The following is a 24,254-nucleotide window of genomic DNA, read 5'->3' as shown; positions in this document are numbered from 1 at the left end:
AACTTGAGGCCATTTCCTCTTGTCCTGTCGCCTGTGACTTGGGAGAAGAGACCGACCCCCACCTCTCTACACCCTCCTTTCAGGGAGTTGGAGAGAGCAATAAGGTCTCCCCTCAGCCTCCTCTTCTCCAGGCTGAACACCCCCAGCTCCCTCAGCCTCTCCTCAGGAGACTTGTGCTCCAGACCCCTCACCAGCTTTGTCGCCCTTCTCTGGACCCGCTCCAGCACCTCAATGTCTTTTTTATGGTAGGGGGCTATAGAACTATATAATTCTATAGTTCTATATAAATTATAGAACTATAAAATTGTTTTAGCTTAGGGTGTGGATTAGTTGCTGGGTACTCTTCCAATCCATATCTGACACTGTTTGTGCCCTCAAGCTGCTCAGCTCCTCTCCCGCAGCGTGGTTAGCTATATTTAATGTGCTGAGCCTGAGTTTAGGCTCAGGGCTAATCAGAAACACGCCATTAGTGCTCTGAAGCTAGTGAAGCAGAATAGAGACTGGCTGTGTTCATGTTGATTAACATGCTGAAGGTATATAAAACCATGAGCCTGGACTTTGTTGGAGAAAAAAAAAACCCTGCCAAAATTTAACTAGTGCTGGGAGAATTTCTTCTCTTTATAAAAATGTTAACGATAATCTGTCCTTGATCTTGATTTATAGATTTATTTATTTATTTATTTAAGATTTTAATGCTGGTGATGGCAGCAGTGCCAGTTGAGAAACAAAAGCAGCAGTGGGGGGGAGCAGGAGCACTGCTCAGGCTGGGTAACGTGCCTCTGAACACACGGAGGCACAGTCCTGCCTGACCATCTGCTTGTCATTGTCTTGAGGAGTAAACAAACGCTGGCAGATTTCTTAAGACAGACATTTTACCTTTTTTTTATTTTAATTCTTCTTTCAACTCAGATAACCCAGAAACATCAACTCCATGAAGCTTCTTCCTATTTACTGGAGAAGAAGGGAGATATCCACGGTGCCTTTCTGGTTATGCTTGAGGTAAGGTGTGCTGAGATCCTGAATGTGGCATTTTTGCCATGGTGGGGTGGCGTGAGGTGCCACCAGCATGAGGGCCTCTGTTAACATTTGGCATTGTCATTGCTCCTCTATTGGTTTCCCATGGAAGCATTCACCTCCTCTCAAATAACAATATGTTGAGTTGTCTGCAGACTCAGCACATCAGTATATTTTTCTGGCCTGTCTTCAAACATCTAGTAGATAATAGAAAAACAAATTTCAGCATCTTAATCAAAAATCATCTTGCAGCTCCTGTTTTCCTCGCCGTGTTTGGAAAGACTTTTATGCTGCATTAGTCATCCTGGGGAGGAAAATGAGGGCGAGCCTTTGTAACTGTACCTTTTAAAGACACTTCTGTTGAGATTCTGCAAGTTTACTGTTCTCACTTTTGTTTCAGTGGTTGCAGAGCAAGCTGCTGATGCTTACTCAAGACGATGAAAGTACGTTATCAAGTTAAATTCTGTTTTCTATTAAAAAGAGATAAACACAGAAATGTGAAGTGCATAAGCCTGACATGTGGCATAATGAGATCCTATTTCAGGTTTCTAGGTATTTTGGTGATTTTTTTTACTCTGATCTTGCTAGAGATATAGAACAAGCTGTAATGGATGGGGCTTCTTCTTATGTGTGTGGTCACCTGCCCTGTTAGCCTTTTTGATTGTGACTGGTGCTCTTGCTGGCTTACCAGACACATTTCCTGTGTCAGAGTCCATTCAGGTTCCTTACTGAGCTTTAGCAGGTGTTATGTGTGAGCAGTGATGAGAGACATCTGGAAGTAGCTTTCATTGAAGCAAACTTCTCAGAGAAGTGAGTGTGTTCCACCTACAGAAAATGAGTAGATGCACAAGTCCACTTTTCACTAGCAGGAGGACTCACGGGCAGCTAATTAAATGCAGTGCCCACATTTGTTACTTAATTGCATCTTAAACCACAGTTCAGATGTTCCTTTCTCGATGTTTTATGTGCCTGATCTATTGAGCTATTCAGAAAAAGTGGCAAAAATCAGGACCTGTCTTCATAACGCAGTTGCTCGCTGTAGTGAAGAGGCTTTAGATGAACAGGATAGATTTATTTTTCAGAGGGACTGGCAGTTAACATATCTAATAGATTTTATAATTGCAATTTGTTTTTTTTTTTTCCCCAACAACTTAGGCTCAGCTGAACTCCCCTTGCTAGAAAACATTGAAGATACCTTAATGAAAACAATTGCCCTTTGCCAGAGAAATTCACACAGTTTAGACCAGCAACAGCGAGAGGTAAGGTAATAAATAAAGTATCACTAAAATCAGCCAAGGCCTTTGTGTCTCCTGAAACTTTCACTTCACGTGCTTCCTCCTTTCCCCATCTGTTGGATGCTGATGTATCTCAAGAATTCAGTGTTTTCCTCTGCCTTGTGTTCTTCCAGTGGTTCAGGTTTTACAGCCACAAGAGAAAAACCCTCACTAGTAAGGGTGAAGCACAAAATAAAGCACATGTCAGCAGTGGAGGACCATAAACAATGTCCTTTCCCCCATTTTTAGCTCTGGTTGAAATTTTGGATTGAATATCAACCAGATGCTAAGGAAGACATAGTCTGAGCCAACTTTGTGGTGGCACCAAGCTGATGCTGCTGTCACTGGCTGCAGAATATTGCCGTTCTGAAGATGTTCACAAATCCTGAATTTAATATCAGCCTGGTCTTTGAGGGGTGGAGATAACACTGCTTGCATCAGCTCTTGCCGAGAGAACCGGGTTTCTTGTACAAGTCTTCTTGTACTTCTTGAACAAGTCTTCTTGTACTGAGGCTGCATTTCCATTTTGCCAACGTCAGTGACATAGAAGGCGTCTTTACTCCTAACATTTTGCATAATTTACGTAACTGAACTCAAAACTGAGAAGGTTGTTCCTGTGTCTGAAGAGGTGCCACATCTGGGAGTCAAGAAATCTGTAATTTCTTCCGAGCACTGTCCAGTGTATGAGGTGACCTGCTCGGTTTCTTCTCTTAAATGATCTGACTGTGAGAGGCAGCAGCTTGAAGAGGTGTCTGTGTCACCCCCTGAGTGCTTTCAGCCCCCCTGCCTCCTCAGAGAGACCTGAGTTGGTGTTTGCTCTCTCTCGGGGTCCTGTTCCACCTGCTGGAACTGCTTTGTTGATGCCCAATTTCAGATTTGACTCTGGTCACCAAACAAAGGACCAGCTTCCCTGGTACAATGTTATGTGAATTTTCACAGCTCCTGTGTCCTGCCTGGAGAATTTAGATGCCCCTTTCCATTTGGGATCCAGTTACTGTGCTACCCGTTGTGTACGCAGCCTCTACACCGGAGAATTTGCATCTCGGGTGGAGAAGTAGTTGAGGACTGAATGAAGTAAAAGTAGATTTCTTCTGTTGTCACAATTCCAGTCAAGAAGCAGGTGAGAATGGGGAAGAGAGAGCAACAGGAGCCGAAGGTATTCTCTGTTCAGGCTCCAGTGAAATAGTACCTTAGACTAAGTCATGAGCAATGTAGACCAAATGCAGACCCCAAAATGCTGAGCTCTGAGGTTATTTTAACATGTCCCACTTCTGTTCCGTTGCAGTCATGAGAAACATAGTTCTGTTCTTCAGAATGTAGAAGTGGGTCTTTGGAAATGGACTCTGACATCGCTCACAGCTCATTTTTAGTACTGCTGTGTTCTAACTGTTGTTTTTTTTTTTTTCCCCTCTCATTCAATTATTTCAGGCCCTGTGGTTTCCCCTGCTGGAGGCTATGATGTCCCCACAGAAATTATCCGGTTCTTCACAGTGTCGATACTCTGACTGTAAGTATTTTGGCCTTTGTGACCCCAAATATTAATCACAATCTGTGTGCAGTCTCTCCTCCTCTACTGAACAAATAGAAGAAAAGCAGTTTTGTTACTCAGTTCCTAAACTGGCTGCTCCTGCAGTAGATGGGAGACTTAAGACTAGTTCAAGAGGGGTTTAGATACTGTGATTTTGGGATAGAATAGTGTCTTTTGGTTCATTCCATCCCAGTCCTCCATGGTGATGGTAGTTGTGAGTAGTTAAGGATCACAAAATATTACAAGTAAGCGTGGTTGTGACCACGCTGTCTGTCTATTTCTTTCCTTCCAGTGACCGTAGCTATAGCTGGACTCCTGGGGATAGTCTTGCAGAGATCAGGAACCCAAAAACATACATCACCCCTCTTCCCTCAACTCATCTTTTCCTCTAAATTCAGAATGTCCCCTAGAGTATCCATTTTTGGGAGCTAATGCCTGTAGAAAAGTAATCATCTGGAGTGGTACCCCAAGCAATGAGAAGATAATCCATTGGGATCCTGTGTAACTACTTTGTTTTCATTCCCAAACTGCTCAAACTAGCTAATTATCCCCACAAAGAAGCTGAATTGCTGGGCCTGTGTGTATCTCAATATTGGCTCTTACTTTGGGGAACTGGGGATTGAGGAACAAGTTTCACGCGAAGGTGAACACGAGGAAGTTTTAGAGCCTGTGGGACTATAACAGGGACAGGGCAGCCAAATTGTGGGTTGGGAGCAGTAGGAAAAGTGAACGTCAGTGCTACAAAATCAGTCTCAAACTGTGTTTACTGTAGGTAGGGTGTGGGAGGGGAATGGAGAGGCATCGTGATATGGAAAACTTTTAAATACAAAAGCTTGAAAAATTTTAAATATACTTTCTGATACAAAAAGCTGTGTGTGCTTAGTTCAAAACGTGTAGAAGAAATAAATATTAAAAAAAACCAAACATTTTTCAAACTAGAAAACATCGATTGAGACAAAACTCTCTAAATCCGAAAGATTGATCTCTCTTACTCCTTGAATCCTGACGAACTGCTGGTGGCTTTTGTGTTTGATATTTCAGCTCTGAAGAGTTTGACAATGCAAGTGCTGAACAACATGGCTGCGTTTATCGCTCTCCCTTCAATCCTGCAGAGAATTCTACAGGTGAGTTTCTGAAGAGAAGCAGCTTTTACCGAGTTGTGCCACTCATTTATTGGGAAGGGATGAACACGTTCCCGATACGATAGCAATTTCCGTGTCGTTAAAGATCAGGTTAGTTAATTGTCTGGTTCAAAGTATTTCATTAGAAGTTCAGTTGGTGCCATCTAAGTTGGAAAAGTTGATAGAATGAGTGACCTGGAAGACCTGACACTCTGAGGAGACATGTGGGAGCGTGTAGACCTGTGAGAAGATAATTGAGGTAATTTCTGCAAACCAAATAAAATATTATCAAAGGTTGCAATTACTTTGAACTGAAACTTAGCAGTTTTAGGGGCAAAGCTACTATGGATTTCTCAAAGCTTGGAACTAAATTTGTTGAAAGCCATTTAGCAAAGGCTCTGGGCTGGACACTTGTGAAAACCAAGTAACACCAAGTTTTTGGGCTTTGGAGAAGAGAGATCAAGACTGGACCTCTTTAATTGATGGTGCAATGTATTATTTTAGAGATGATTAGAGCAGCAAACATCTTGGAGATTTCAAAATGGGATCTTGGGTGATCACAAGTAGATATGATTTGTTAATTTGTAAAAATAGACGAAAGATGAGGTTGGGATTTAATAACAAACCTTGAGAAATGCAGAAAAATTAATTAGAAAGATTGTCTGCATCGTAGCAGATATGATTTGTTAATTTGTAAAAATAGACGAAAGATGAGGTTGGGATCTAATAACAAACCTTGAGAAATGCAGAAAAATTAATTAGAAAAATTGTCTGCATTGTGGAGTGGAATGATTGAAGGGTTGAGAAAGCGTTGAATTACTCTTCAGGGTTTCTATTCCAGGTGAGAGAAGAAAATGTAGAAAAGGTCTTACAGGCTTCACAGGGGGAACATGCAGCTGTAGCAACCTATTAGTTTGATGTTAGTACTGTGCACAATCTTGAATTTTGGAAAAAAATCATAAAGACAGTGAAAAATGTTGTAAAAGAGTGGATGGAAAGCGTGATCAAATGACATATGGTTTTATTGAAAGTGTCAAGCAAACTTAATGCCTCTTCAATAATTTATGTTGTCTAGTTTTAACCAGGGCATTAAATACAGTTTCCTATTGAGCTTTTTTTGATGTTTAATGTAGGCAGGAGAGGATACCGATGTGAATGAATGAGTGGGGAGGTTGACTGGGAGGTTTTCCTGGGTTATGTTGAGAATTGCCAGAAAACCAGCGACCACTGTGATGATAACACAGCCAGGAGGTATTAGAGTGTGGAGGAAGATCCTGTTCTCCCTTAGGAAGACTAGAAATTCTTGTTGTGGTCTTCAGATATTTCATCCCTTTTCTATTTTTACGGACTCTTTTAGCAGAAATAGAAAAAACCCTTTTCTAGAGGCTGGCATTTGTGTCCTGGAGGCAACAGATGAATGAAATACATTTGTCAGTTGAATGGGGAGGTGGTTGGTGTGATGGCACTCCTGCAGAGGACAACGGGGTGCTTACAGAGCAGCAGGTGAAGGGCTTTTACGAGGGACAGAAACGTGTAAGGTGTTAATTTAAAGCAGCCTGTGCAGCTCTGGTCACTGGGTTTGGAAGCTGGGGGTGGGGAAACTGCTCCTGCTCGTTCCATTTCCCTGGGCAGCCTTACAAATTCAGTCTGACAGAGCAGAGATTCAGAGAGGCAGATGTTGCTGTACAAGTAGAGCAAAAAATGGGGAGACACGGCGACTTCTTAAAATGTATTCAGGGAGGAGGACTGAATTCCAGGTAAAGAACTTCATAAAACAGCAGAGGTAATTGGTACCTTGTAGCTCAGAAACACACGTAGGGAAAATAGTGTCGTAAAACTCGGTAGATCCCAGGGAAGGGAAGATGGTATTTATTTACAGGATCTCTAAATAAGTTGACTTTGCCTCTTAAGACTTATTCTTTTATAAATTTCATTCACTCCCTCGCACTTGGGTATTTGCAGAGCAGGTGAAGGGCTTTTACGAGGGACAGAAACGTGTAAGGTGTTAATTTAAAGCAGCCTGTGCAGCTCTGGTCACTGGGTTTGGAAGCTGGGGGTGGGGAAACTGCTCCTGCTCGTTCCATTTCCCTGGGCAGCCTTACAAATTCAGTCTGACAGAGCAGAGATTCAGAGAGGCAGATGTTGCTGTACAAGTAGAGCAAAAAATGGGGAGACACGGCGACTTCTTAAAATGTATTCAGGGAGGAGGACTGAATTCCAGGTAAAGAACTTCATAAAACAGCAGTGGTAATTGGTACCTTGTAGCTCAGAAACACACGTAGGGAAAATAGTGTCGTAAAACTCGGTAGATCCCAGGGAAGGGAAGATGGTATTTATTTACAGGATCTCTAAATAAGTTGACTTTGCCTCTTAAGACTTATTCTTTTATAAATTTCATTCACTCCCTCGCACTTGGGTATTTGCAGACACCTAAGATCATAGAATCATAGAATGGTTTGGGTTGGAAGGGACCTCAAAGATCATCTAGTTCCAACCCCCCTGCCATGGGCAGGGACACCTCCCACTAGAGCAGGTTGCTCAAGGCCACATCCAGCCTGGCCTTGAACACTTCCAGGGATGTATGGGAATGAGTGACCTGGCTCACTTGTGGGCAGCAGGGAGGGTGTCAGCCCCTCACTGCATCTCTGGGGTTCCTCTGATGATGCCAGCTGAGGTTTGGGTGGATTAGTTACGTCCTTTACGAGTTGCTGGCTGTTCTAAGGTGGATTTTTGTCTCTGAATCTCACTTAAGCTTCTGCAAATCGTAGGCCAGATTGCTGCACATTTTGTTTTCCCTTGCTTGGAACCTGGGTTTGAAATACATGTCTGTCATCTGTTCTCCTGTGGGCTAACAGAAACATGGGGTGTGATATTCCACTCACTTGTCATCCTCCTCACGCTAGGACACAGGGTCTTCCACTGATAACTTGTCTGGGTGGAAGACAAGACCCAGAGCCTGACACCCTCCTCAGCTTTGCAGCTGGGACAGACCATCCATTTAACTCTTTCTTCTTCTGCTTAAAACCACACGTTTTCGTTCATGCCAACTTTTATTTCTGAGTTTCTGGGATTGCATTGCTCTGGGTCACTCCTGCTTGTGTGTTTGTAGTTGTGCTGTGTTAAACTGATGCTTCAGGGAGTGGTGGTGTGTATGTCTGGCTGTGTCTTTGGGTGCCCAGCTGAAGTCCTCAGCGGTTTGGAACCCTTACTATCTTTGGGATCAGGAGAGAAGAGGGAGCACTGGATTTTCTGCCTCCCTGCCATCTGCTTCCTTGGATTATCTGGGAATGCCATTTAAGTGCCCCGCGGGGAAGAATCACAACATGGCACTCATAGATGGTGTTTCCCCAGAAGGCTCTGTCTCAACAGCTTCCTTGGCTGGAAAGATCTCTGTTCTGTTAGCCCTGGGTGGGTATTCCTTTTGCAAAGCTGTGCTGTTGCTCTTTGAAGCCCTGTAAAATTCTAAACCCTGGCACCAAACCGTTCTGTCTTGGCTCTGGGCAGCGTCTGGGGCCTCATTCAAAATGTTATCATTGTGCTGCTTCACCCATGACCATAAGAAAGCTCTTAAACCAGCTCTTCTGGGCCCTGGAGAACATACAGCCTTTCCCAAGCCCTCAAAATATTTCTGCAAAACCCAGAATTATGAACGGTGCTTGTCTGAAAGTGCCCTCCAGAGCTGTTCCAAGAGAGGTGAGGTCTTGGAGGTAGAGCAGAGATGTGCTGGAACTGCAGGTCTGGAAGGTAGAACAGCTGCCCAGGAATTACCGGGGGGATTTTTTTTCTAAGGTGGATGACAGCAATAAACTGAGGTAGATTATCTTGCCTTTTCTGAAAAGGAATTAGAGCATTCCAATTTCAGTGGGCTGTTTTTCTTCCTCTTCTGGCCTTAACTGCCGCCAGATTATACCTTATGCAAATGTTAACTTTGCAACCAAAATGCTTTGCTAAAGGGCACCTCGCAGAGGGCTGTGACCAGACTCTGCAGCTTTCACAGAAAACGGGGAGGCTCCTGGCATCAGGCTGCTGCAGGACATTGACCCAGCTTTATATAATTGAAGTCACATGAAATAACGATCGATATATTTATTTTCTTGCTCACCCTTAATAATGGTGCAAAGTAATTTGTTAAAGAGGAAGTCGGACATAACCCTATGAGGAGAGAGATACTAGAGGAATCCTCTTGGGCATTAAGGAAAATGCCATGTCATTAAGGATGTGGATGCTGTCTGAGGAGGGCTGAAAGGTTGAGTGTTAATTCCCTTACAAAGCTGTAATCCTTCATGGATGGTGTGTAAGTAGATGCAGCTGATGCCTCCCACAAAATGGAAAACTGGAGAAGCCAGAAATTTAAAACCGACCTGTAGAAACCCCAAAGTGGGGAAGGAAGGAATCTCAAAATCCATCACAGAGTGGGAGCAGAAAGATCTAAAAAAACCTTTGCTTGATTTTTTTTTTTTCCATCCCTTCTCAGCCTGTTTTTCTTTCTTTCCAGTCCTGAAGGTCAATGCTGGGATTAGTTTGATGTCCAATAGTTGCTGTATCCCCTTGCAGATGGGACAAGCTGCAGGGGGATGGATTTTCTGAGATCAGGGTGCTTTTATTAGCACAGTTCTGCGAGAGCTGTTGGCAAAGAAAGTGCTGTTTGCTGGACCCAGGAAGAAATTGTGGAAATGGAGGGGATGGAACGGGCTGAAAGGCTGAAGAGCACTGCAGGGTTGGGGCTGGGAACCTGCCAGCTTTGCCTGATGTGGTCTGTCGGTCGCGGCGCCGGGCAGTGAGCTGGGCTATGGCTTGCCATGTCCCCAGGGAAGTTACCAGCCTGGAAACAGGAGCTGTGACCTGTTCCTGACTTGGTGCAACCAACTGTTGTTAATGTGCTGTCCTGTACAGCGTGGTGGGAGCATGCGTACATCCCCAAACCGAGATAAATTTTACAAGGTGGAATTGGTGCAACATATTCTGTGTCCAGTTCTGGGCTCCCCAGTTCGAGAGGGACAAGGAGCTACTGGAAAGAGTCCAGCAAAGGGCGACGAAGATGATTCAAGGATTGGAGCATCTCCCTTATGAAGAAAGGCTGAGAGAGCTGGGACTCTTTAGTCTGAAGAGAAGGCTGAGGGGAGACCTTATCAATGCCTATAAGTACCTCAAGGGTGGTTTGAAGTAGAAGGGAGCCAGACTCTTTTCAGTGGTTGCCAGTGAGAGGACGAGGGGCAACGGGCACAAGTTGGAACATGGGAAGTTCCACTCAAATATGAGGAGAAACTTCTTCACAGTGAGGGTGCAGAGCCCTGGAAGAGGTTGCCCTGGGAGGGTGTGGAGTCCCCTTCTCTGGAGATTTTCAAGCCCCACCTGGATGCTCCTGAGTAACATGCTCTGACAAGCTCTAGGCAATCCTGCTTCAGCAGGGGAGTTGGACTAGATGATCTCTGTGGTCCCTTCCAACTCTAAAAATTCAGTGAAATATTCCTCCATAAAAGTAATTGATCCCACAAAGTTGTTGTGCCTGTAAATTTTGTGGGGCTGAAACCAGCAGGTTGGAAGAAAGCCTTATAATTTGCTGGAAAAGTGGAATCCCAGCGTTGGACTTCATGCTCCAGGCACAGGTAGGCAGCCGTGAAGCACCGTCCAGTGGCTGCTGGCAGGAGATGTGCATGAACTTCACCATTTGTGCTTGAGTCCAGGCCTGGCATAAGCCTTTGCTAAACCACGTGGCTCCTCTTTGGAGAAAAGTCCATTTTCTCCGCACCTGCCATTTTTTTAGACATCATCAAATGTGACTTGAGAAAAAATGAGCAACTGAAAGTTGGCCCAAAGACGAGCTGTAGGTGACTCTTCTATTCTTCTCTCTGCTTCATCTTTCTTCTTCTTCCTCTGTCTTGTAAAACAAGTTGCTTTAAGTCTCTACTCCCTTGGGACTAAATTCAGCTTGGGAAGTTAGAGCTGCCACATGCAAGTGGTTGCATTTGTACAGTTTGTGAGCTACCTGTTTGGGTTTCCTTGGCCGTATGTGCTTTAGAGAAGTGAGTACCTGGTGGATACAAAAATAACTTGCTCTACGTTCTGGATCACGTATGTGCTGCGTTGGAAGTCCTGAGCTCCCTGGTGCCCTCCATAATTCATACGGTGACTCAGTGTAGTGTACTTTCTTTGGTGTTGCTTCTAAATTATGCACACAGGAAGAAAACTCGGTGTTGTTTGATGCTGAGTTAGAGCTGCCACATGCAAGTGGTTGCATCCATACAGTTTGTGAGTTACCTGTTTGGGTTTCCTTGGCCGTATGTGCTTTAGAGAAGTGAGTACCTGGTGGATACAAAAATAACTTGCTCTACGTTCTGGATCACGTATGTGCTGCGTTGGAAGTCCTGAGCTCCCTGGTGCCCTCCATAATTCATACAGTGACTCAGTGTAGTGTACTTTCTATGGTGTTGCTTCTAAATTATGCACACAGGAAGAAAACTCAGTGTTGTTTGATGCTGTGGTGTCCACCTAGAAAAAAAAAAAAAAACCAGCCTCTGCAGCGTGTTGAGCTCTCCTGTATATTCCAAATCTAGAGCTGGTTTTGACTCCAGTGCTGGTTTTATTTAGGCTTGAACCTTGGCGTTGCTGCCTGGCACGGTTCCTCTGAAGGCTGTTGTTCAAAAATGGCCTGACTTGCTTTCTGTTGCTGTTTTGATGAGCTCTCCAGGTGTGTCTTGCAGTGTAACTTCCATGCTCCTTTAGTCATCTTCCTCAGTTGGCTTTTTCACTCTTGCTTCTCCTTTCTCTCCCTCGCTCTCAGTCCCAGCATGGAATCAGCCTTGCTCTGCTGCTTTTCTCATTCATCTCATCCACAGCTTATCCGTCCAGCTCCTCCTCTTCCCCTTTCCACTGTCTCTCCATCATTTTTCTGCTCTCTAGGTTAGTTTCCTTCTCACATTTTGCCAGTGCTGTCTATTTTTGCCAATGTCTTGTCCATTCCACCAGTCAGCTTCTCTCAGCTTCCAGCAGGCTTCCCCCAGTATCCTTCCACTGCCTCCCAGCAGGGCAAAATGCCTTTTTCCAGGTCCACTGCCATGACTGTCAGCCCCAGGCTGACAAAACCCAGGGTTTTGGGTGTTACATGAACATGAATTCCCCTGACCCTCTTTTGAGGAGTTCCTGAATAGACTTTTTCTGATTAGAGGCACGGGGACAGGGGACATGAGGAGATGTTTCAGGGTCAGTTCTACCCAGGAGACCCTAGTGCTGGTGGCTTCTAGTGCTTGTGGCCGCTAAGAGCTGTTGGCAAACTCTCATGGTGATGGTTGTTGGGCAGAAGTATTTCCTGGCGTGGTCTCCTGTTGTGCAACAGGACCTGGCAGGAGGGAAGGGTGTTGCAAAATTCTCTCCTCTTCCAGTTCTTTGCCCACTTACCTGGTTGAGAGGTTGTCCTCTGTCAAGGAGAGCAGCTCCCAAAGGGCTCCTTGCTGAGCTCACCCCAAAACAGGGAGATGTCCCCTGGACCAGGGCTCCTGTCCCACACAGAGTGACACTTCAGAGGGTGCCAGGGTGGCTGTGGAGGAGAAGGGGGTGTTTGGTTTGGAGCAGGCCTAAGGAAGGTGGTTGAGATGCACCAGGGCAATGACTTATACCACAGCCTTTCTCTTGTGCTGCTGGGACCTGGAAGTAAAGCTGCCCATGGCATGTAGAAATCATCCCTGCAGCAACACTTCAGAGGGTGCCAGGGTGGCTGTGGAGGAGAAGGGGGTGTTTGGTTTGGAGCAGGCCTAAGGAAGGTGGTTGAGATGCACCAGGGCAATGACTTGTACCACAGCCTTTCTCTTGTGCTGCTGGGACCTGGAAGTAAAGCCCATGGCATGTAGAAATCATCCCTCAGCAACAGAAGAGCCCCAGGCCCCCGTTCCCCAGATGATGTTCTGTCATCTGGGATGGGAGACCAGGATAGCCCAGGATTCCTGAATATTGTTGCATGGCTACACAGCCCGCTGGATCTGAGGGCTTTCAACCTGCAGCTGAGGGGGTGGTGGGGGAGCTTGGGGGTGACCTGTGGACCACCAGGGACTGAGGAGGGAATTACCCTCTGACCTGGGCAAGGACACGCTGGCAGCCTGGAGCCCAGAGCCCTGCAGGTGGCCCAGGACCAGCAGACACCAGTGGCAGCAGCACAGACAGGGTTGACACCTCCTGTGTCCCTGCGGGGTGTTTTCTGCTCTTTTCTTTGATATTCCTCAAACATGCTCTTCACTCAGCTCTTTGCATCTCCTGAATGGAGCTTCCAAGGTCACATTTGAAGTCTTTTGACCCAAGCACAGTAATTAGCACTGATGTTGTCATCTCCTCAGTTTCACTAATTGCCAATTTTCCCATCAATGCACAGGATTATTCTGCTCTCCTTGTGCATGGACAGAGTCATAACGTCCGTTTGCGATGCCAATCTGCAGAGGAAAAAAAAAAAATTAAAAAAAGCCAGAATGGTCATGTCCTGAGATTGAGCTGCAACTTTTTGTTTCTTCATACAGGATCCAGTTTATGGAAAAGGGAAACTTGGAGAAATTCAAGGACTTGTCCTGGGAATGCTGGACACTTTTAACTACGAACAAGTAAGTCACGTGCGTTTCTGTTCAGTCCACTGCTGTGTGCAGGGGTTGCTCTTGGCTCTCTGCCCCACTGCTCTCTCCTTTGTCATCCCTCCTGCAGGGAGAAGCAAATGGACACACAAATGCTGTGTGTTTGTGTGACTGGGGGCAGGGGGGAAGGAGTTTGTGTTGCTCCCAGAGAGGTTGGAAGTGAAGGGACTGGCAGGTACACGGTGATGTGAACACCTCCGCTGTTCAGTTTTATGTTAAATGTACCAGAAGGATAAACATCTGCTTTTTCTCCAGCTCGTCCTGCAGTTAGGGATTCAAAGGCACAAACCTAATATGTTTTGTCTTTTTTATATGGTCTTAAATAAGAGCTTTGAAATTAGGCTCTTTTGCCACTTCCCAATGGTAATGCTGTCCATCCTTTGTCACCTCATGGTGACACCATCACGTTCACGGTGATTTCACCTTTATGGTGAAATCTCTCCTGCCTTTCTCTGTCCAGACAGTCTCCAAACTGGAACAGTATTGTAAAACTCATTCTCCCCCAAACAGAATGCATAGTCTTCCTCCAGACTCGCCCTCCCTCCTTCTGCCTACCATGTGGCACTACCGTTCTACCTACTGCTCAGGCCTCCAAGCAGCTGTATCCAATGGAAAATAGAATGGGAAATAGCAGCACAGGTCCTCTGGCACTGCCTGGCACTCCTCTGGTGCAGGCTGCATGTCACATCTGGACTCAGCCAGATGTGAACCACTGGTGCAGCCTCTGCAGCTCCTCCTGAGTTGCTGCTACAGAGCATCGATAGATCACAGACCAGAGCACCCACGCCTGATACCTGTTGGTGCTGAAAGAAGCTGCTAAAAACTAAGGGTATTTTGCTTTTGGCTCTTCAGAAACAGAAATCTCAGTTGGGAAGAACCTGCAGATGAGCAGTTGAGCGAGTTTTTCATCTTTTAATTGTGATGGTGCATTTGGGCTTTGATTTTTATCAGCATGTTTCTACTGAAATGGAGGATGTAAGCGGTAGTTTACCCCGTGTAGAGGGGAAAAAAAGGAGGGTCTGGTGTGGAAGAGGAGAAAATGAGCCTACTGTGTCTCGTGTAATGCTCTTTGACAAAAATCAATAGAGCACTTATCTGTTTAAGAGTGAAAAGGTATTGCTTCCATTAACATGCGGTGTCAGGATAAGTATTTTGAGGGCAGTGGCTAGAAAACGTATAAAGAGAAGCAATTTTGTTGGGTTGGTTTTGCTCTTAGCAATCTCCTAAGCTGCTTGTTATGAAAAATTGATCAGTATGGAGTTCCTGCAGTCCGGAGATGACAAAATGATTGAGTTATTCTGTATATTGTCTTCCACGCAGACCCTTTTGGAGACAACTACGAATCTTTTAAACCATGATCTCCACTGGTCCCTGTGTAACCTAAGAGCTTCTGTCACTAGAGGGCTTACCCCAAAGCAGGATTATTGCTGCATTTGTCTACAGCAGTACAAACGGAGGCAAGAAACTGCTGATGAAATCATCGTTTTCAGGTAAAGTCAAGGGTCCCAGCTGTGAGCGTGTTAGTAGTTTTGAAATTAAAGAGAGAAAAAGAGTGGGCTCTGCCTTGCACAAGTAGTGGGTGCATTCCTGCTCCCTTGCACTGTGAATGGGCTGGCTAATGAAACCCATCAGAGAGCTGCCTCACAGTCCTGAGGGCTGTTCCATGAGCTGTCAGTCTATCTCTCAGCTCTTCCAGCCAGGTTGTTTGTGCAATCACAGCACCCTGTGTTTATTTGCCCGTGTTTGTACATCTTGGATCTGTCACAGCCCTGACTCCATCCTCTGTTGGCATCTCAGCTTTTCCTGTCTGTGACTTGGTGGCTGTAAAATAAGGCAAGATCATTATAACCATCATACTATGATCGGTGGCTGTATTGGCCAATGGGCATCTGCTGTTATTTTTGCAAGTCTTGAAGTGCTACAGGAGGGTGCGGGGGTACGAAGGGAGCGTATGTGCTGCTGACCTGTGTTTATGGATAGAATCATGGAATGGGTTGGGTTGGAAGGGCCCTTAAAGACCATCCAGTCCCACCCCCTGCCCTGGGCAGGGACACCTCCCACCAGCCCAGGTTGCTCCAAGCCCCATCCAGCCTGGCCTTGAACCCCTCCAGGGATGGGGCAGCCACAGCTTCTCTGGGCAACCTGGGCCAGGCTCTCACCACCCTCACACCAAAGAGGTTCTTCCTAATATCTCATCTCAATCTCCCCCCTTTCAATTTAAAACAGCCTTGTTTTCCATCGACCAGAGATTTCCCCTCCGAAGTGAGGAGCTCTCAGGCTGTGTTCCCCTGCTTTCAGAACTCTCCTGAATCTGCATCTCAATCTCCCCCCTTTCAATTTAAAACAGCCTTGTTTTCCATCGACCAGAGATTTCCCCTCCGAAGTGAGGAGCTCTCAGGCTGGAGCTCTCAGGCTTCAGAACTCTCCTGAATCTGAGAACTCTCCTGAGCAGAATCCTCCTCTCTCCACAGCTGTGGCCACCTGTACCATTCCCTGTGTCTGCTGAGTAAAGAGTGCGGGGCGGTAACCAAAGGCCTGATGAGGTGGATGTGCTACAAATGCAACTCAAGTAACAAGGGAGGAAAACTCAGTGAGAACTTCTCAGAGCTAAAAAAAGGAAGTGGAGCATCCTTGGCACAGGTGAGGTTTGTGAGAGGCAGCTTCTCTCCAAGCAAACTTGAAACAACACTTGTAGACGTCATCGCTTCGTTCTCATGTCTGTCTTCACTCCCAGCCCAGCCCATGATCAGTTACTGTCAAACAGAATCTCTAGCTACTCGTTATGTTTTGTTTTGGTGTGGGTTTACAGAGCTGTGCAAGAAATGGGGATGTGTTTGCCCAAAAGGTTTGGGAATGGCTCGCCTGAGAGTGGTTGCCTGCCAGGTGCATCCAGTGCTTAGTCTTGTTGGTGAGAGTCTGGGATAGACCACTTTCCAACTGCTTTCAGGTCTGTTTTATATAAAACTCATCAAGAGATGGTATGTTCCTTGTGCTGGATCATGGAAATTCTGTTCTACCTTCCTAATGGATAACCCAGCTTTGGGGCAAGATCCAGAATTGATTTGACTTGCTGCGTGGTCGCACAAGGTTTTAAGAAGCTTGTGTGTAAACAAGACTGATGGGGCAAGAGAACAGATGATTAGTTTGTATTTATTGTTGGTATTCACGTGCAACAAGTGTCACCATCCCCAATGCAAACAGAAGTCCAGTCTCAACGTGCCCTCTTCTGTCTTTCCCCTGGCATGGGGTTATAACCAAAAATGGTAGGTCGCTCGCTGGGGTGTCTTTTAGGGGTGTCTTTTAGGGGTGTTGCAGCTAAACTCTGCTGCCTTGTGTTCCACCAGATGCCATCACTGATGAGGGTTTGTTCCTAAATGCCTGGAGAGACTTTGTGGGTTTGTCACCGCGCCGACGCACGCAAAGGGGCGTTTTTCCGCTCCTGAAAACGAAGTAATTCAATCTTGGAGTATGTTTTTATGGTAGTCCTTCGGTTTTCTTCTAGTAGATTATTTCAATTTCTGCCAAATCAATTCCCATCAAAAGATAGCTAACAGCATTAGTCAACTTCCATCAGCCTCTGTATTAGCACAAAAAAGAAGCTTCCTGCTTGAAGGGAGACTGGGGGGGGGAGAAGTAATCTCTGAGGAGTGTATGGAGCAAAATGCAATCTTTGCAGTCAAATCCTGTTAGTTTCTTACATGGTGACAGAAAGAAAAGCTTTCCCAGGAGGCTGTAAATCAACTGTGGTCCAGTCAGTCTGCTTCCAAGTGCTCCTCACCGTGTGTCCTGCCCTGTCCTGCTGCGGGGAGGTGAGCTCCCAAGTTGGGCAGGTTCAATAGCCCCACGTTTTACCCCACTCTGCCCCAAAGGAACGTGGGTGGGTGAGTGGGACAGAGCAGGTGTAACTTTAAAGGCAGAATTAAGTAGTAGAGCTACATCCATCGTTAAAGTGCCGGGCGTTTTATGGCAATGCCTTAGGGCTTGGGTTATCACTTGGGCTTCTCATGAGCTCATCAGTCAGAGAGCCCCCGTGTCTCCCCTTTAACTCCAGCCTGGACTTACCCTGGAGCAGAAGCAGTGGAAAAGGCTCCAGATGACACGGGATGAGGCAGGGAGGAGAAGGTGCTTCCCTTTGTTTAACAGATCCCTCTGCAGAAGCGAGGGGCTGGCTGGGACTCAGGGCTTAAACGGAGACGTGGAGGGACTGGATGGGGAGGAAAGGGGCTCCAGCACGGATCAGTGAGCACTAGCTAGGAAATGTCCATGCCAGGATCATCTGAGAGTGCTGGTTGTGTCCCTGCTCTCCCAGTTCTCCTTGGCAGAGAAGCCCCTGGCCTCCTGCTCCGCCGCAGCCGGCCTGGCACAGCTTGGCTCCAGCTCATCAGAGCCCAAGCGCTGCTTCAGCCTCCCCACCTCCTCCTCCCGATGTCCCAGATCCTCCCCAAGTTCATGAGGTTCCTCCTGTATTTAAATTACAATATTTAACTGTTGTGCTCTCATGTAATTAAACTGTTGCGTAGCCAGATCCTTAAAAAATGGAATATATTTAGACTTGGCAAAAGACTGTAAAATCTCTAGCTCCTCCAGGAAGTTCCCATTGTCACTCAGTGGTGTTAATTAACCCTGTGAGGTAACGATTTGACTGGCCAGGCAGTAGTTTGAGTTATAGAACAGACTTTTTATTTTCTTTTTTTTCCCTCCTGGGGGAAGTGGTGGGACCGGGAAGGGGAGGAGATGGGTGTGTGTGTTCAGAGCCAGACGTGGGGGGTGAGGAGGGTTCCCCTTGGCTCTGCAGCCCCTGCTGGGGACAAGTTTGCCCCTTTGGTCCCCCAGCAGCCTCAAGCATGTTTAAGCAGAGAATTAAGCATAAAAACCAGCAAAGTCCCCTGTGCTTGTTTGGCCACAACCCTGGGCTGTGCAGGACTGGGGTCTGCCTTTCTGCAGGACCTGGTGGATGGTGCTCGATGCTGGAGAAGAGGGAGTGTGGAGTCAAGGCTCTGAAGGAAAGGGGGGAGCGTTGCAGGGATCCCCCCTCACCCTCAGCCACACTCTGGGGTTCCCAAGGGTGCTTCTCAGCCTGGCTCACAAGGTCTGCTGAGCCTGTGGGTGCTGCAGTTCTCTGGTGAAGGGCTTCTCTGCCCTTCTCTTCTCTCTTCCCTCAACCCAGAGGTCTCCGGGGTTGGCCAAGCTGCTGGTGCTTCCCCAGCTGGTGTTTCTGCAGACACGGAGCAGCAAATCCCAGTGGGAGGTGATGCTACCACAGCCCTGCTTCCAGCCCTGCCTTCCCTACACCCCGGGGACCAGCGCTGAAGCTGCAGGGACATTTGGATATAGATCTGTGGGGAGGGTATTTCTTTGAAGACCCCGAGGGCTTAGTCTGTCTCTTGGCAAAAATCTTAACGTGTGGGGTGTGGTTTTTTATTTTCCCCAGTGGGGAGGGTATTTCTTTGAAGACCCCGAGAGCTTAGTCTGTCTCTTGGCAAAAATCTAACGTTGTGGGGTGTGTTTTTTCTTTTTCCCCCCCAGTGAAATCTTCCGTTTAGGATTTATTTTCTTAGCAAGCCTTGAATTAGGAACAGATTCATCCTGAGAAATGCCACTGAGCATCTGGAGCGCGTTTCGTAGGACCAGCTCTGCTCTGTTGAAACAAAGACTGTCAGTTTGGATTTTGCGAGGCTGCTGAGATTTAGATGTGAAACGACAGCCCAGCAGACAGTGTTTTCTCTGTCCCTGCTTTGCATTCATGGCTTCTGTAGCAATTGGCTCCAAACTGGGGGAGGTGGAGGGGTGCCACCAGCCAGCACCCAGCCGTTACCGAGCCTGGTGACAGCCCTTGGTGACACGGAGCTTTGCTGTGATGAGGGCTCGAGCCATTCCCCCCCAACGGAGGGGAGCAGTGAGAGAAGGGCAAAGGGGCTTTTCCTCTGGTTTTGCTCCCAAAAGTTTGTGCCATCCTCTAAACCTTGCTGTCTTCCCAAGGGTCATCTTCTGCGTCCAAACCCATCATCTTTCCTGTCATCCTTACCTTATACTGTACTGTAAAGGAGTGTTAAAAGAAATTAAGGCTTCGTATTTGTGGTGGGTTTTTTTTAATCCGATTTAAAACTTGGAGTGCTTGTCTGCTTTGTGGTGTTTGGGGTTAGCTGAGGATTACTAGGTGAAAGCTGGGCTTCTGCCCAAATCCATCAGAGAAGCAGTCCTGATAGAAGTAGTCATTGATCTCCAAAACTAATTTGCCTTGTTACAGTGAGCCAGTTAGTGATTTCCATTTATTCTGCCAGCCTATGTACTAGGGGTCGGGGAGAGGAGCACACTCTTGGGCCATGAGCTCTGTAGAAGACCCCTAAGCTGATGTGCTGTGGTTGTTGCATGTTCTAGGCTGTACCCAAGTTCTAAGGGCACTGTTGTTAGAACTGTCCAGATGGCAAATATGTTTTATTCAGGAGTTTAATCCTGCCAAGTCACGCCAGGACGGAGAGTGAGCGTGGTCCGTAGTTAATCCAGTTTGTCAGAGTCCACTTTTGAGCTGTGCCACCAGCCTCCCCCCGTGCCACACGGCCTCCCCTCCAACCTTCTTGACTGTCCTCCACCTGCCCGGTGTTGGTACCATAGTGTACCCCTTCACCACTGAGATGCTAAACATCCCTCTGCAGCACCTCTGTGGGCTTTCTGTGAAGGTTTAGGACTTTTTTTGTCTCCAATGCTTACTTCAGAGCCAGACAAATATTACATGACCTCTGTCAGTCAGCAGACAGAGACCATTTTACGTTTTCAATGCAATGGTGACCATCAGTTATTAGCTTGACTCCCAGCAATATCAAAATTTTCAAGGGCTTTTAACGTTGAAAATATCCAGGCATGATTTTTTTTTTTGTCTCCCAAATGACACCGAGCACATAATTAGCATTTTATAGAGTTACAAGATTGTGCATCCTCCTGTGTCAAGAAGACTCCCACATAAGTATTAACGGAGAAAATACCCGCTCCTTTAGCTTTGGAGTTGGTTTTGGTGGTGGGTTCCTCAGCTTCTTCAACAACACGTAGGGAATCCACGTGAGGAAGGAGCTGGAGACGCTCTGTACCATTGGCTGCTCATCAGCAGAACATCTGTGTTTTAAGATTATTTTTTTTACAATGTATTGGAAACAAAAGTGATTTTGTAAGAAGAAAAGCGAGTGCGGGAGGTTTAACTAGCAGCTAGAGGAGAACTGGCACCAAATTTAAAACTGGGATGGAAATACAAATTTAAAAAGACTAATTAAAAAAGACGCAATTATCCTTTAGCAGCTTTTAAATAAAAATTGACTTTCTTCTTGGACTTTTCATACTGGCTGGGTGGGTTTGTTTATTTTGGTGGGGGTTTTGGGGGTGTGTTTGGGGTTTTTTTTGAGAAAATCTGAGCGAGTTGTAATCTCTTCCCCTGCCCTCATAGACAGCAGCCTGTAGCCTGGCAGAAGGTTGTTTTTACAGCCCACAGTCCACAGTCTTGCACTCGGGTGCCCGTGGGAGGCTCAGGAGAAGCAGGGCCAGCTGCCTTTCCCACTGCCTGCTCCTGGGATCACCCGGGGAAGCCTCCTGCCCTGTCCTTGAGAGAAAAGATGGTGAAATTTCTGTGGGTGCTCTGCTTCACATCTCAAGGCAATCCTGCTTCAGCAGGGGAGTTGGACTAGATGATCTCTGTGGTCCCTTCCAACTCTAAAAATTCAGTGAAATATTCCTCCATAAAAGTAATTGATCCCACAAAGTTGTTGTGCCTGTAAATTTTGTGGGGCTGAAACCAGCAGGTTGGAAGAAAGCCTTATAATTTGCTGGAAAAGTGGAATCCCAGCGTTGGACTTCATGCTCCAGGCACAGGTAGGCAGCCGTGAAGCACCGTCCAGTGGCTGCTGGCAGGAGATGTGCATGAACTTCACCATTTGTGCTTGAGTCCAGGCCTGGCATAAGCCTTTGCTAAACCACGTGGCTCCTCTTTGGAGAAAAGTCCATTTTCTCCGCACCTGCCATTTTTTTAGACATCATCAAATGTGACTTGAGAAAAAATGAGCAACTGAAAGTTGGCCCAAAGACGAGCTGTAGGTGACTCTTCTATTCTTCTCTCTGCTTCATCTTTCTTCTTCTTCCTCTGTCTTGTAAAACAAGTTGCTTTAAGTCTCTACTCCCTTGGGACTAAATTCAGCTTGGGAAGTTAGAGCTGCCACATGCAAGTGGTTGCATTTGTACAGTTTGTGAGCTACCTGTTTGGGTTTCCTTGGCCGTATGTGCTTTAGAGAAGTGAGTACCTGGTGGATACAAAAATAACTTGCTCTACGTTCTGGATCACGTATGTGCTGCGTTGGAAGTCCTGAGCTCCCTGGTGCCCTCCATAATTCATACGGTGACTCAGTGTAGTGTACTTTCTTTGGTGTTGCTTCTAAATTATGCACACAGGAAGAAAACTCGGTGTTGTTTGATGCTGTGGTGTCCACCTAGCAAAAAAAAAAAACAACCAGCCTCTGCAGCGTGTTGAGCTCTCCTGTATATTCCAAATCTAGAGCTGGTTTTGACTCCAGTGCTGGTTTTATTTAGGCTTGAACCTTGGCGTTGCTGCCTGGCACGGTTCCTCTGAAGGCTGTTGTTCAAAAATGGCCTGACTTGCTTTCTGTTGCTGTTTTGATGAGCTCTCCAGGTGTGTCTTGCAGTGTAACTTCCATGCTCCTTTAGTCATCTTCCTCAGTTGGCTTTTTCACTCTTGCTTCTCCTTTCTCTCCCTCGCTCTCAGTCCCAGCATGGAATCAGCCTTGCTCTGCTGCTTTTCTCATTCATCTCATCCACAGCTTATCCGTCCAGCTCCTCCTCTTCCCCTTTCCACTGTCTCTCCATTGTTTTTCTGCTCTCTAGCTTAGTTTCCTTCTCACATCTTGCCAGTGCTGTCTATTTTTGCCAATGTCTTGTCCATTCCACCAGTCAGCTTCTCTCAGCTTCCAGCGGGCTTCCCCCAGTATCCTTCCACTGCCTCCCAGCAGGGCAAAATGCCTTTTTCCAGGTCCACTGCCATGACTGTCAGCCCCAGGCTGACAAAACCCAGGGTTTTGGGTGTTACATGAACATGAATTCCCCTGACCCTCTTTTGAGGAGTTCCTGAATAGACTTTTTCTGATTAGAGGCACGGGGACAGGGGACATGAGGAGATGTTTCAGGGTCAGTTCTACCCAGGAGACCCTAGTGCTGGTGGCTTCTAGTGCTTGTGGCCGCTAAGAGCTGTTGGCAAACTCTCATGGTGATGGTTGTTGGGCAGAAGTATTTCCTGGCGTGGTCTCCTGTTGTGCAACAGGACCTGGCAGGAGGGAAGGGTGTTGCAAAATTCTCTCCTCTTCCAGTTCTTTGCCCACTTACCTGGTTGAGAGGTTGTCCTCTGTCAAGGAGAGCAGCTCCCAAAGGGCTCCTTGCTGAGCTCACCCCAGAACAGGGAGATGTCCCCTGGACCAGGGTTCCTGTCCTGCATGGAGCAACACTTCAGAGGGTGCCAGGGTGGCTGTGGAGGAGAAGGGGGTGTTTGGTTTGGAGCAGGCCTAAGGAAGGTGGTTGAGATGCACCAGGGCAATGACTTGTACCACAGCCTTTCTCTTGTGCTGCTGGGACCTGGAAGTAAAGCCCATGGCATGTAGAAATCATCCCTCAGCAACAGAAGAGCCCCAGGCCCCCGTTCCCCAGATGATGTTCTGTCATCTGGGATGGGAGACCAGGATAGCCCAGGATTCCTGAATATTGTTGCATGGCTACACAGCCCGCTGGATCTGAGGGCTTTCAACCTGCAGCTGAGGGGGTGGTGGGGGAGCTTGGGGGTGACCTGTGGACCACCAGGGACTGAGGAGGGAATTACCCTCTGACCTGGGCAAGGACACGCTGGCAGCCTGGAGCCCAGAGCCCTGCAGGTGGCCCAGGACCAGCAGACACCAGTGGCAGCAGCACAGACAGGGTTGACACCTCCTGTGTCGCTGCGGGGTGTTTTCTGCTGTTTTCTTTGATATTCCTCAAACGTGCTCTTCACTCAGCTCTTTGCATCTCCTGAATGGAGCTTCCAAGGTCACATTTGAAGTCTTTTGACCCAAGCACAGTAATTAGCACTGATGTTGTCATCTCCTCAGTTTCACTAATTGCCAATTTTCCCATCAATGCACAGGATTATTCTGCTCTCCTTGTGCATGGACAGAGTCATAACGTCCGTTTGCGATGCCAATCTGCAGAGGAAAAAAAAAAAATTAAAAAAAGCCAGAATGGTCATGTCCTGAGATTGAGCTGCAACTTTTTGTTTCTTCATACAGGATCCAGTTTATGGAAAAGGGAAACTTGGAGAAATTCAAGGACTTGTCCTGGGAATGCTGGACACTTTTAACTACGAACAAGTAAGTCACGTGCGTTTCTGTTTGTCCACTGCTGTGTGCAGGGGTTGCTGTTGGCTCTCTGCCCCACTGCGCTCTCCTTTGTCATCCCTCCTGCAGGGAGAAGCAAATGGACACACAAATGCTGTGTGTTTGTGTGACTGGGGGCAGGGAGGAAGGAGTTTGTGTTGCTCCCAGAGAGGTTGGAAGTGAAGGGACTGGTGATGTGAACACCTCCGCTGTTCAGTTTTATGTTAAATGTACCAGAAGGATAAACATCTGCTTTTTCTCCAGCTCGTCCTGCAGTTAGGGATTCAAAGGCACAAACCTAATATGTTTTGTCTTTTTTA

The 24,254-nt window shown here is 46.8% G+C and overlaps 1 protein-coding gene across 1 annotated transcript in view; it reads left to right on the top strand.

Moving 5' to 3' along the window:
• VPS8 (VPS8, CORVET complex subunit) overlaps positions 1-24,254 on the top strand; it is a 121,718-nt gene that overhangs the window by 75,644 nt on the left and 21,820 nt on the right. Inside the window, exons 42-43 of the mRNA XM_014939738.1 lie at positions 13,439-13,519; positions 14,867-15,036. Coding sequence (XP_014795224.1) covers positions 13,439-13,519; positions 14,867-15,036 — 251 coding nt within the window. The remainder of the gene's footprint in view (positions 1-13,438; positions 13,520-14,866; positions 15,037-24,254) is intronic.

This window comes from Calidris pugnax, unplaced genomic scaffold (genome assembly GCF_001431845.1).
Source record: "Calidris pugnax isolate Ruff unplaced genomic scaffold, ASM143184v1 scaffold37, whole genome shotgun sequence".
NCBI lineage: Eukaryota > Metazoa > Chordata > Aves > Charadriiformes > Scolopacidae > Calidris > Calidris pugnax.
Note: the sequence above shows the minus strand (reverse complement) of the source record. Positions and strands in the feature narration are given on the sequence as shown.